The sequence below is a fragment of the Anopheles coustani genome, chromosome 3 (assembly GCF_943734705.1).
Source record: "Anopheles coustani chromosome 3, idAnoCousDA_361_x.2, whole genome shotgun sequence".
Classification (NCBI taxonomy): domain Eukaryota; kingdom Metazoa; phylum Arthropoda; class Insecta; order Diptera; family Culicidae; genus Anopheles; species Anopheles coustani.
In genome coordinates, this window is record NC_071288.1 from 69,060,413 (window position 1) to 69,073,672 (window position 13,260).

The window sequence follows — 13,260 nt, forward strand, 5'->3', positions numbered from 1 at the left end:
ATGCGCCAATTAACTTACAAGAAAAAATGTATGGTTAATGATTGAATGTGTGTTTTTGAATGTGCGACATTAAAATTTGTTTAAAAAGTACTTGTTTTCAGATACTAAACAAAACACTGACATTTTGGATTCCGTATATAATTAAATGAAGAATCACTTTAGAAACATTGCACAATACGATAGGAAACCGCTTAACGATCATAGAGTATTAACTAACATAACCATACCATTGTAGTTGAATAAACTTATCAATATCCACTATTTTGTTGCTGTTCGTGATACACCTGTTGTTCCGATTTGTGTTTATCTGAGACCTCGGTGGTAACTGGGCTGTTGATAGTGTCTGAGGGTTCTGCCACGATACTGCCGATCCGATCCAAAAGCCACTCGATATAGAATGGCACATCAGCTAGCCCGACGTATCCTTTCGGGTCGCATCGTTTGCGGTAGAGCTTGATCCCGCTAATGACGCCCGTGATAATCCATGCCCCTTGCTGGTTCACCTCGTAGAATCCACCACCTTCGTCACCTTTGCACGCGTTTGTACCTGTAGAGTGATACGTATACGCAATTTATTCAACTGACTGGTTTATAGTTCTCTAGGAATATTTAAGATCTTTAAAGTTGTCGAAAGTGTAGTGCGTCCTACTCTCAATAATATTGGGATTTGTGGAAGTTTCGAACCAGAAAAATTTCACGAATGAGGAACACTAATAGCTGTAATAATAACTCGACATGAGCTACAAAACAACCCGTGGGAGCGAGTCATCCAGTTCGTAAAAGAACGAGTCGTATTGTTGTGATTGACAATCTGAAGAAAATCACAATTTCAAAGGAACATTACTTACCATTACCACGACCCGCACAGAACATTTTGAGAGCACTGCCTTCGTCGAAGATGCCACGCATAACGCATATCTTACTATCGACGATGGGCATCAGGGTGGCCTGAAGGTAGTGTGATAGTGGTCCAGTAGGATCTGTTTGACCGTAGCCGGTTACCATCCCATCTGTACCGACGCGACTCGTAGCAAAGTCGGAGTCGACGACATCAGCCGTACTCGGTAAACAGATTGGTTGTATGTGGTTATCGTACTGAACGTCCACCTCTAGCCTTAACAGAGCCATGGTGCTATCGTCGCTCTTTTCCACGTTGAGAACTCGTACTTCCCGGCCTGTGATAGAGCTTTGGAACAGCTGAGCTTGACCAAGTTGAACGATAAACGGACGGTTTCGGGGGTGCCAATCAGTGACACAACTAGCTAAAGTTAGTATACAGCTAGCACTCACTAGTGTTCCACCGCACAAGTATTCACGAGATCGCTGGTGGACGCTGAATATGGCCGCATGCCAGGGCCATTGTCCCGCGAGACTACGAACACCGTTAACGATCGCTGGCACTGTGGTGATCAGTCTTTTACCACAATCGGTCGGAAGCTTCGACGATTCTGTCGTTATCGATGTATTTTGTGCTTCTTCGTTGTGTATTGCCAATTCGTTGTCACCGAAGAGAATACTACCGATCCAAGCTTTGTAGTAGCGTACCTTCACGAATCCCGCATACTGATGGGTGTCGCAAACTAATTTATCCATTTCATCCCGAAGGCCGGTGAACGAAACGATACCCTGTAGCTCCCAGCGTTTATTCCGATACGTGACGAGTCCTCCGCCCGAGTCACCGTTGCAGACGTTTGTCCCGTTGGCATAACCACCACAAAACATTCCATCGTGAATGGTGTGGGCGAAACCGACGGGGTTGTGGGAAATACACTGGGTCATTGTGACTATCGGAACCTCGGTCATATGGAGCCAAGAAGAGATTTCATCGAACTCGGTGTAGCCCCAGCCAGGAACCTTGCCTATGTTTCGATAAAACAGACTCTTAGGGTCTTGATCGCCCGTGTCGAGACAAATCGGTAGGACGCGATCGTTGAAACGAACGGGTTGTTCTATCTCCAACATAGCCAGATCATGTCGATGTGTTCCGCTGCGAAATTGTGGATGTAAGTGCACTTTCTTTACACCTAGATCCTGAGTGCAACCTTCTTCTGCCACACCCAACTCGTGGTATCCTAGCTGCAGGAAGAACTTGTCCTTTGATAGTGGATAGCCATTGTTTGCATTGACGACGCAGTGCGCCGCTGTGATCACGAATCGATCGCTCACCAACGATCCTCCGCAAGCGTACACCGGGCTACTGTACTCTTGGTGGAAGATGGCCACATGCCAAGGAAACTCTCCACGGACCGCTTCCGCCGAGTGCTTCGGCAAAGAGGTTCCATTTGACGGCCGGAGCACTGTTATACCGCACTGTACATCACTGGGGTATGTACGATCACAAGCTGACTGTTTCTCGGACTGAACGAGTGGTGTAAAGTGTGGACCAAACCAGACTAAAGCAAACCAGACTATGGTCAGTGTACGACCTGATCGCGGCACTTCCATTTTCATGACTGATTATGGACTCAAGTCGAGTACAGCATATTCAGATTATCTACTCAACTTTGGCTTTCATAACAATTGTGTTGAATGAATTTGGTTGAACTGAACCGTGAACTGATAAGAGTTGGCACTGGAATGGCGCCTACAGCAACTGACGTCCGCATTTCTACAACAGAAGCAGCATCAGTTTCGGGTTTGTATGTGTATCAACCCAGTCGTCATTCATCCTTCACTTTGTTTTGGTTTTTTAATCGCAAAACAGTTCTACGTACATGTAAATTAAACTTGGGACATCCAATTTTGCTGATAAACGCAGCCCCATATGACGGGCGGCTGTACCTTCTGTCCCGATATCCAACTAGAATGAGTTGGGAAGAGGCCTCGTTTGGAAGCTCGGTACATGAAAATGCAGCTCACTTAACTCACCCGGGAGTACCAGAATACTCATTGACGAAGTGAGACGGAAGTTTGGGAGCGTCACTACCGCAGCGATTGCATGATCTACCTCTCTATACGCAGCTCGAGATAGGTCATAGCTTAATGCTCAGGTCGGGCGAGAGAAGGCCTATAAACCAACGATTGAAAGCTGTGGTGTCCACCAGCTAATCAACGACAACAGCCTCCGGCTAATAAACTTCACATCCTCAAGGCACATGGACATCTGTACCACCTTCTTCTAGCACAAACCTCGTTTCAGATACAACTGGAGATCACCACAACAGACATATTCCCGAATAGACCACGTTCTAATAGACGGAAGGCTTCTCGCAAACGTCGACTCAGACCACTTCCTGGTTATGGTGAAGCTACGAAAGATGCTTTGCGATGTCAACACACTGCGTCAGTACTTGGGAAAGCGGTACTTGATAACAACGCGACCGCCACAATATCACTCCATGACCACTGGTGTATGGTGTAGCCAGTCATCAGCAGCACAGCCGAGCAGTGGGAATATGGAGTGGTTCGGTGAAGAGTACAGGCGGGCACTATCCGAAAAGAACGCTGCGCACGCATGAATGCTGCCGCGCGAAACCCGTCAGAACGTGACTCACTACAAAGGACTGAGGACACAGCAAACCCGACTCTTCGAGAGCAAGATGCGTCGCTTCGAGGAGTCGGATGATTAATTGAGGGATCTCAATCTGGAGAAACTCGGCAGTTAATTGTGAAAATTTAGAAACAGTAAAGTATACAGGAGGACTGGAAGCTGGGTGTTATCCATCCAATGTACAAGAATGGTGACAGAATGGACTAAAATGAAGAATGCCAACTTTTGAGCCATCACAGTCCGTAATGCTACCTACAAAATCTTATCCCAGATACTCTAAATGTAGAGACTTCCGCAGACTCGCGCCCTTTGCTACAGTTTTCGTCGGAAGTTACCATGCTGGGTTTGTTGGAGGCAAATCCACCACCGACCAGACCTTCACTCTACGGCAGATCCTCCAGAAGTGCCAAGACAACCAGACCTTCTTATCGACTACACATCGAAGGCAGCATGAAGCAGCACAGCTTTCTCGAGAAACGGATACGGCTGCTAGAGGCCACAATGGAGAGGGTGCTGGTAAGGTGAGCATTTTGAACATGCTGTTGGATCCATTTGAATCCCACCACGATTTGAGGCAAGGCGATGGACTCTCCTGCCTTCTATTCAACAATTGCTCTGGAAGGCTTCATGAGGAGTGAGGCATTCCGAAATTCTTATTCTGAATATGTTGTTTTTGGGTTAGAGAAAACCTTGAAAGCAATCTTTTATACGTGTTAAAATAAAAAAAAATCTTGCGACCGCAAATACTCCTTATCGTGAGAAAGTGAGAAATAAAGTGGCAATCGGTCACATCTCTCAGCGCCTTTTATCGCGTGGCGCCGCGAAAAAAGAACTTGTGTTGCGACCGCAACTACTCCTTATCGCTGGGAAGTGAGGAAGAAAGTAGCGCCACAAAAAAAAAAGTGCCACTGCAATTACTCCTTATTGTAGCGCCCTTTGTCCTCGGGCCCTGATTCAAATCGGACCATTGCCACGCACAACACGTATATTCTTGCATACACACATACATTTGTATAGAATCCCTTTAAGAATGGTACGGACTGTAGAAATTGTATAGAGAAATATTGTATGATAGTTCAACACATAAAAAACTAAAACAGCAATATTATGTAATTTTTACAATGATTTTTCACAGTGTAAAGAAATGTTCGTTTGATATCACAAGTTGAATAATGTTATACGTTGCCACGTTTTTTATGATTCGTATATTGCCTGGAAATTGTGGAACGTTAAGTATCTTACACACGTAAAATAAATTCTCAAACTAAGTTCTCAACGAATTGTTCCTTCATCCACTAAACTAAATCAGATAATTCTCATGTCCTTTAGTAGCCAGGCAGTGGACGTTCATTTTGTATTTTTTATTGTTTTCTATACAAATTTGCTACGACGATTGCTTTTTAAAAGCGTGAGTTTTTATCTTGCCTTGATTATCACCCAAGTATTAACAAAACGAAAAACTGTTTGCTGCTTATCGGTTTCCCTCCTTTACACATTGAGGTTTTTTCCCCAAATCCATCGGTCACAAGTCATAAGCGATGAAAATGATTTCGTCAATGTGTCGATGGTTGTTTGGATTTACGATTTCGTGAAAATCTGAATAAAAGCACTGTTATTGTGCAACAGAGGCAAACAATGAACAATACGAGCAAAAACAAAATAGTCAAACTAGCCTGGAAAAAAACCAGTCTGTTAACGGTGTTGGCGTTTTCAGTCAAGACACCTTCGACGCGATTCGTTAGCCACTCGTTGTAGAACGGCACATCGGCCAGACCGATGTATCCCGTTGGATCGCATCGTTTACCATCGAGTTTGATGTTGCCAATGACGCCCCTGATGGTCCATACGCCTTGCTCGTTCACCACATAGAATCCACCTCCTTCATCGCCGGTACATGCGCCCGAACCTACGGAGTAGGGTAGAGGGATGTAGAAGCTCATTTGAGGAAATTGTTTATCAGCTCTTATAAAGTTATCGTTTCTAAGCATTTTGGTTTTTTTTTCGGAAACCAGCTATTAGTCGTATTGAGTGTCTTCGCTATAAGTGTGCATGTTAGAAGACAATTATTACTAGGAACTGAAACGGATTGTTTTAGTTGAGAAGTGATTCATATGTTCACAACGATCAGTAGTCTTCCTGAACAAACCGAGATTTTAGATTCCGAGGAAACTTTACTTACCATTTCTATGACCCACGCAAAACTTCTTGCCTACACTACCTTCGTCGAAGATGCCATGCATAACGCATATCTTACTGTCGACGATGGGCATTGTTGTGGACTGAAGGTAGTCTGGTTCTGATCCTTCGGGCTCTGTCTCACCGTAGCCGGCAATCACTCCATCTGTACCGATACGGGTCCCAACTAAGTCGGAGCCGTCGACATGAGCCGTGGCAGGCAGACAGATCGGCTGTATGTAGTCATCGTACTGAACGTCCACCTCCAGCTTTAACAGAGCCATGGTGCTATCGTCGCTCTTTTCCACGTTGAGGACTCGTACTTCCCGGCCTGTGATAGAGCTTTGGAACAGCTGAGCTTGGCCAAGTTGTACGATGAACGGACGGTTTTGGGGGTGCCAATCGGTGACACAACTGACTGCGGTTAGGATATTGTTAGCACTCACTAGTGTTCCACCGCATAAGTATTTCCGGAATCGCTCGGAAACACCGAATATGGCCACATGCCAGGGCCATTGTCCCGCGAGACTACGAACACCGTTAACGATCGCTGACACTGTGGTGATACGTCGTTTACCACAATCGGTCGGAAGCTTCGACGATGTTGTCGTTTTCGGGATCGTTCCTTCTTCTGTTTCCTTGTTTGTCATCGGTTCAATTTCAGCGGTGAGTATTGTGCTTATCCAAGCTTTGTAGTAGCGTACCTTTACAAAACCCGCATAATGTTGCGTATCGCACAAAAATTTGCCCTTGACTTCTCGAAGGACAGTGAACGAAACGATACCCTGTAGTTCCCAGCGTTTGTTGCGATACGTGACGAGTCCACCGCCCGAGTCACCGTTGCAGACGTTTGTTCCGTTGGCATAACCACCACAAAACATTCCATCATAAATGATGTGGGCAAAACCTCCTTGGTTGTTGTTTAGACACCGGGTGTAGTTGGTGATCGGAACCTCGGTCATACGCAGCGAGCTCGAGACGGAATCGAACTCGGTGTAGCCCCACCCGGGTACTTTTCCTACGTTCCGATAGAACGCCCCAGTTTGATCTTCATCGTCATCGTCGAGGCAAATCGGGAGGACGCGATCGTTGAAGCGAACGGGTCGTTCCAACTCCAGTATCGCTAGATCATGCCGTTGAAAACCGCTGCGAAATTGCGGATGCATGTGCACGTTTTTCACACGTAGATCCTGAGTGCAACCTTCCTTAGGCACACCCAGCTCGTGGTATCCTAACTCCAGGAAGAACCTGTCCTTTGATAGTGGATAGCCGGTGTTTGAATTGACGACGCAGTGGGCCGCTGTGATCACGAATCGATCGCTCACCAACGATCCTCCGCAAGCGTATACCGGGCTACTGTACTCTTTTTGGAAGATGGCCACATGCCAAGGAAACTCTCCACGAACCGCTTCCGCCGAGTGTTTCGGCAAGAAGGTTGCGTTCAATGGACCGACAAGTGGTAGTCCACACTGTACATCACTGGGGTATGTGCGATCACAATCTGACTGGTTCTCTGATCGCACGAGTGGAGTAAAGTATGGGCCAACACAAACCAACGCTAGACAGAGTATCTTCAGTGTACGACCTGATCGCGGCACTTCCATTTTCATGACTGATAGCGGGTCCTAGTTGAAAACAGCATGTGCAGATTATCTACTCAACTTTTGCATTCATTGCGAATGAATTTGGTTCAACTGAACCGTGAACTGATAAGAGTTGGTACAGGACTGGGGTTTACTGACGCTTGCTTTCCTATAACAGAAGGAGAGCATCATACTTGAATGTCAATCAGTTTCGGGTTTGTTGTATGTGTATTAACGCAATCACCATTCATCCTTCACCTTGTTTTGGCATAACAGTTCTTATACTTAGATGTAAATTAAACTTGGGACACCCAAGTTTGCTAATAAACGCAGTCGATTATGTTGTTATGCATGAAATGGAATCGGTTATTACCCTTGTACGAGAGGTTTGATTATTCACGTTCACAAAAGGAACTGTAAGTATACTAACTGTAGTATACTGTAGAGGCAGGTTAGGCCGAAGGTCGTCTACGCCAAGGGAAAACTTGAGCCACGCAAATAATTATCAACACGAACAGAAGCAGAACAATCAGTGTTGTATGAAAGTAATAAACGGGATGGTTACGGTGTTGTTCCGTCAGGATTCTTCCGATGCTATTTGTCAGCCACTTATTGGAGAATGGCATATCAGTGATTGCCTTCGTCAAACATGCCGCCCATAACTTATAGCTTACATGGCATTTTTGTGTTCTGTACATAGTTTGGTTGTGACTCCCCGGCATTTGGCTGACCGTAATCGATGATTATACTCCGTAGTCGGGAGACTGATTGGATGTATATAGTCTCCGTACTGAACTTTAACCTGCAGCTTTAAAAGAACCAACGTCGTGCCCTGTAATAGAGCGTTGGAGCAGCTAAATTGAATGAAGGATCTGGTTTGCAAATCAGTGACCCAAGTGGGCAAGGCGAGGACTTAAATAAGACTCACTAGTGTTCCACCGGAAAAGTAGTTAATGAGTAGAGCTTCAGCATTTCTATCAATCTTGGAGATGCATCTCGTTCGGTTTGAATTGTTGAATGAAATAGTTTTGTCCAAGAAGTGATAAGAGTGTGTGTGTGCATTCGTAGTACTCACCCACGCAACAGGCGTTATACAAGGTTTTGTACTTGAACTAGGCTCGGGATTGTTTGTTGATAAACTTAGTGGAAATGCTCAATTAGTTTTAATTTGTTGCATTTACCCATAGACATGTAATATGTGTTAAAACAATTCTAATAAGTGAAGCTTTTTCATATCGCTATTTGCTTTGCAATTCCTAGAAACATCAGTAAAATTATGCTCATGCTCTGTAAGCGAACGATTGTGTAAAAAGCCATATTGGATTGTTTTAAACCTATGGCAGTACACCTTTTTTTGTAATGAAGCTAAAGTCTTAAGCCTGCTGGAAAATGGCCATTAAACCATCGGACAAAACAAAGGACAGCTTGAAATCAACCTAACACAAGGTTGATCGTTGTAGAAATAGCTCATGGAGTTGTTGTGAGTTGTGGTTTAACATGCAAACTTTTATTCATGTTAAAATAAAAGAAAACTTGTGTGTTGCGACCATAACTACTCCTTATCACTGGGAAATTAAAAATAAAGTGGCGAACGGTTGCATCTCGTAGCGCCTTTTATCTCGTGGCGCCATGAAAAACCTTGTGTTGCGACCGCAACTACTCCTTATCGTTGGGAAGTGAGGAATAAAGTGGCAATCGGTCGCATCCCGTAGCACCCTTAGCTTGAGCACGCGCTAGCTTGAGAGGCCTCATTCATTCATTCATTAGAACCGTACCGTTGCCACGCATAACGGGTTCGAAGCGTTCTATGTTACGTAACACAGAATTGAACTCTGCTCCTACTGCTTTACAATCAATTGTAACACTAAGTGTTAAAGACAGATTGTCTTTAACGCGGACTCTAAGTGGAACGAAAAAAAAGAAAGCACCCAGCTTTTCTTGCCTATGTGAAAAACTTTTTTATTGTAACTGCAATAGCCAAAAAATCGTCTGGCTTTTCTAATTTACGTATGACGACGAGGACGAAGACTCATCCTTCCTTTTATACATTTTCAAATAACATCGCCGTCGCGGCGACGTTTCCGTTCCGCCAGCTTCGTTGGACCGAGACATTACAGCGGTTCCAACACTCAGAAAATCTCCTTGTATTCTTAAGTGAGTCACATTACGGCATACTGTACACACATTGCATATCACATTACAGAAAATTAAATGATATGTTGTTGTTGAAAAATGTTTAGCTGCTTATCAGTTTCTTTACACATTGGGGGTTCTTCCATATCAATAGGTTATAAGTTATAAATTAAGATTCAAGAGAATACATTTGATTGGGTATACTGTTCAAAATGAGGTTTTTGATTAGTAGATTAGTAGAAAATACAGCAAACTATCGTAAAATAATAACACGAAACGAAACAATACAAATGACCTCTTGGATAAAGAAGTTTATTTTAAAACTCAGCTTTACGAAGCATTATATGCGGGTTTTTCATCTGAAACTTATCATATGAAGTGCATGCGGTTCTAAGAGTGGTGACACACACAGAGTCTTCTAGGAGATATTTCAACACTCAGCCCTTGACGTCCATCTTCTGAGAAGTAACTGGACATTCGATTGAATATCGTTTGCCTTGCTTGATGTATTGCGATATTAAAAGAAGGCGTAACAAAAATACCTGGAACGATTGTTAATACTCCGCATCGCGAAGATTCGTCCTTCAGTAAAACGGGAATGTACTTCAGTTAGATGGCAGGACTGGTGGCATCCACCTCGTACGAAAAGAGCAAGTGAGGAAGATAATAATATTAACCGAAAATTTTCTTTATCTTCGAACTGGCTACAGTGTGGATATCTTTCACCAGGTCGACCTTTGCCTGCATAACATTCTTCACCGCCGATGTAATCGAAGGATCCGTATGTTCGTTACTGTCCTCATTGGAGCCGCTCTCCTTCGATCCGGAACCATTAGTGCGCCGATGCTGCTGGCGATGCTGATGCTCCTGTTCCCGATGGTGATGGTGTCGATGATGCTTCCGCCGACATCCTTTTGGGGGTCTCTTAGAATGCGATGTATCTGGGGGCACTCTACTCGGGAGCGACAGGGCACTTCGAATTCGATCCATTATCCACTCGAGGTAGTGAACGACATCAGCTAGTCCGACGTATCCGTACGGGTCACACTGCTTTCGGTAGAGATTGATCTTTCCGATGACGCCCGTGATGGTCCAAGCACCATGCCGATTTTCTTCGTAGAATCCACCACCTTCATCACCCTTACACGCGTTCGTACCTGTTGAGAATTGTTTGCGTGTTACACTGTTTTCAGGGCCAGTTTGTTCGCATCAAGCTGCTCTTTGCCAGTAGTAGGCAGCGAATTGCACGCGCAAGGTTTTTGTTTGGCATCGTTAGGAACCAGTTTGGGTTTGTTAAGTTTAACTTTGCCGTTATCGGTAGCAACATTGGCGCGACAACAACGCGACCTTTTCTCGTCGTGCCAATGTTGCTACCGATAACGGCAAAGTTAAACTTGACAAGCCCAAAGTGCTTCCTAACGAAACCAAACAAAAACCGTGCGCGTCCAATTGGCTGCCTACTATCAACAAAGAGCAGCTTGATGCCGACGAATTGGCCCTGAAAACAGTGTATATTACAGTAGCAACTAAGATAGAAAACCACGTCTTACCATTTCCATGGCCGGCGCAGAACATTTTGTGCGCTTCCTTTTTATCAAAGATGCGGTAAACCATGCAGAGACCACTGTCAACTATCGGCATCAGAGTGGCCTGAAGAAATGGTGAAAGATCCCCGGTTGGATCGGTCTGCCCGTACCCGACAATCAACCCATCTTTGCCTTCGTTTGTCCCCGTCTCAGCCGAGCTATCTGTGTCGTTGGGTGTAGGCAGGCAGATGGGCTGTATGTAGTCATCGTACTGCACGTCCGCCTCCAGCCGTAACAGAGCCATTGAGCTATCATCACTCGTTTCCACCTCAAGAACTCGTACCTCCCGGCCTGTGATGGAGCTTTCGAACAGCTGGTTCTGACCAAGTTGCACAACAAATGGACGCTTCCGTGGGTGCCAATCGGTCACGCAGCTAGCTGAGGTTAGGATATAGCTAGGACTCACTAGTGTTCCACCGCACAAGTATTCACGGGATCGCTTGGATACGCCAAATATGGCCGCATGCCAGGGCCATTGACCTGCAAGGCTTCTAACACCGTTAACGATCAGTGGTACCGTGGTGATCTGTCTTTTACCACAATCGGGCACTACCTTCAACGCTTCAGCTGTTTTCGGAGATGTATGTTCTCGTTCGTTTTCATCATTGCCTATCCATTCCCAATCGCCGGAGATAATACTTCCTATCCAAGCTTTGTAGTAGCGTACCTTCACGAAGCCGGCATACTGTTGCGTGTCACAAAGAACTTTGTCCATGTCCTCCCGGAGGGCAGTGAACGATACGATACCCTGTAGCTCCCAGTGTCCGTTGCGGTACGTGACGAGTCCACCGCCCGAGTCACCGTTACAGACGTTAGTCCCGTTGGCATAACCACCACAAAACATTCCATCGTGAATGGAGTGATAGAATCCGTCCGGGTTGTTCGACAGACATCGGGTGTAGTTGACGATCGGAACCTCGGTCATACGCAGCCAGCTTGAGACGTCATCGAACTCGGTGTAACCCCACCCGGGTACTTTTCCTACGTTCCGATAGAACGCTCCAGATTGATCCTCATCGTCATTGTCGAGACAAATCGGGAGGACACGATCGTTGAAGCGAACGGGTCGTTCCAACTCCAGTATCGCCAGATCATGCCGTTGAACTCCACTGCGATACTCCGGATGTACATAGACCGTCTGGACACCTACCGTTTGGCTGCAACCTTCCTCAGCAACGCCCAACTCATGATGTCCTAGTTGTACAAGGAAGCTATCCTTTGAACGCGGATAGCCATTGTTGGCGTTGATGACGCAGTGGGCCGCTGTGATCACGAATCGATCTCTCACCAACGATCCTCCGCAGCTGTAAACCGGAACACGTTGTTCCAGTTGCGAGATGGCCACATGCCAGGGGAACTCTCCACGGACCGCTTCCGCCGAGTGTTTCGGTAGGGACGATGGATGGAGCACTATCATGCCACACTTTACATCACTGGCGTATGTACGATCACAAGTTGACTGTTTCTTGGACTGCACGGCTGGTGTAAGGTACGGTCCAAGGCAGCAGAACAACGCTAGGAAGATGAGACTACGACCTGATCGTGGTCCCTCCATCATCACGACTGATAGTGAATCCATCCGATTGCGACTCGGGAAGGTTATCAACTCCACTTGGGAGAGGTGTATGACGATTCGGGCGAATTTTGGGTAAGTGTCTGGGGTGAGATTGCACCGTAGACGTTCGTTTATTGAGATGAATGAAGTGAATGCCCACCGCGAGAACTGATTTGAGTGTTTACTATCGGCTTACGGCCGATTATTATGACTTACGTCAATGCGGGTGTGCACCGGGAAGATTGAGTTGTGTATTTGTTTCGCGTGGGTTTTGCTGTGTTGTTTTGTGTGAGTTGTGATGTGAGGACCGAGACAATTGATTTTGGTAAATTAATTCTGATAAATGATCCTTCAGAATCGCTGTTTATTTTGCCTCTCGTAAGTGCTTTTCTGCTAACAACTTTTTATTCTGGGGAACCACCAACAATCCAACATTCCCATGCTCACAAATACAGCGATTTCCATAAATTCATTCACTTATTGTGGTCTTCCAAAGCCAGACTGTCTCTGTTTGTTTGTATTTTAAACCACGTTTTTCTCAAACGACACCTTCTGCACCTTTTCCGATATTTTCGTCAAAATTGATGGTAGAACGTCGATTTGCTTGTGACTGACCAACCATGTCTTAGTTCAAACTAAAAGTAAAACCGGACATTGCTAAACGATAAGTAATGTTCCACATATCTCAAAACAAGTGATCAATACAAGGACGTCCAAAATACAAAAATGTCCAAAAAC

The 13,260-nt window shown here is 45.3% G+C and overlaps 2 protein-coding genes across 2 annotated transcripts; both read right to left on the reverse strand.

Annotated features, from left to right (window-relative positions):
* Nucleotides 1-248: 248 nt before the first annotated feature.
* LOC131265954 (transmembrane protease serine 9-like) lies at nt 249-2,457 on the reverse strand (the record flags this gene model as incomplete). Its single annotated transcript, XM_058268271.1, has 2 exons — nt 249-547; nt 849-2,457. Coding segments are annotated over 2 exons (1,908 nt in total), but the record flags the coding sequence as incomplete, so codon positions are not given.
* A 1,947-nt stretch (nt 2,458-4,404) lies between these two features.
* Nucleotides 4,405-12,525, reverse strand: LOC131265965 (uncharacterized). Its single transcript, XM_058268283.1, has 5 exons — nt 10,932-12,525; nt 10,090-10,538; nt 5,670-7,290; nt 5,214-5,396; nt 4,405-4,439 (listed from the first exon to the last, which is right to left on the reverse strand). Exons 1-5 carry the CDS (start codon nt 12,523-12,525, stop codon nt 4,405-4,407), a joined length of 3,882 nt encoding a protein of 1,293 aa, XP_058124266.1.
* Nucleotides 12,526-13,260: the final 735 nt, after the last annotated feature.

Coding starts and splice junctions, on each gene's coding strand:
- LOC131265965 (XM_058268283.1), bottom strand. CDS start 12,525: ATGATGGAGGGACCACGATCAGGTCGTAGTCTCATCTTCCTAGCGTTG. Junction 7,291..10,089: donor TGGTGAAAGATATCCACACT/GTAGCCAGTTCG, acceptor GTTTTCAACTAG/GACCCGCTATCAGTCATGAA. Junction 4,440..5,213: donor GCTAACGAATCGCGTCGAAG/GTGTCTTGACTG, acceptor GATTTGAATCAG/GGCCCGAGGACAAAGGGCGC.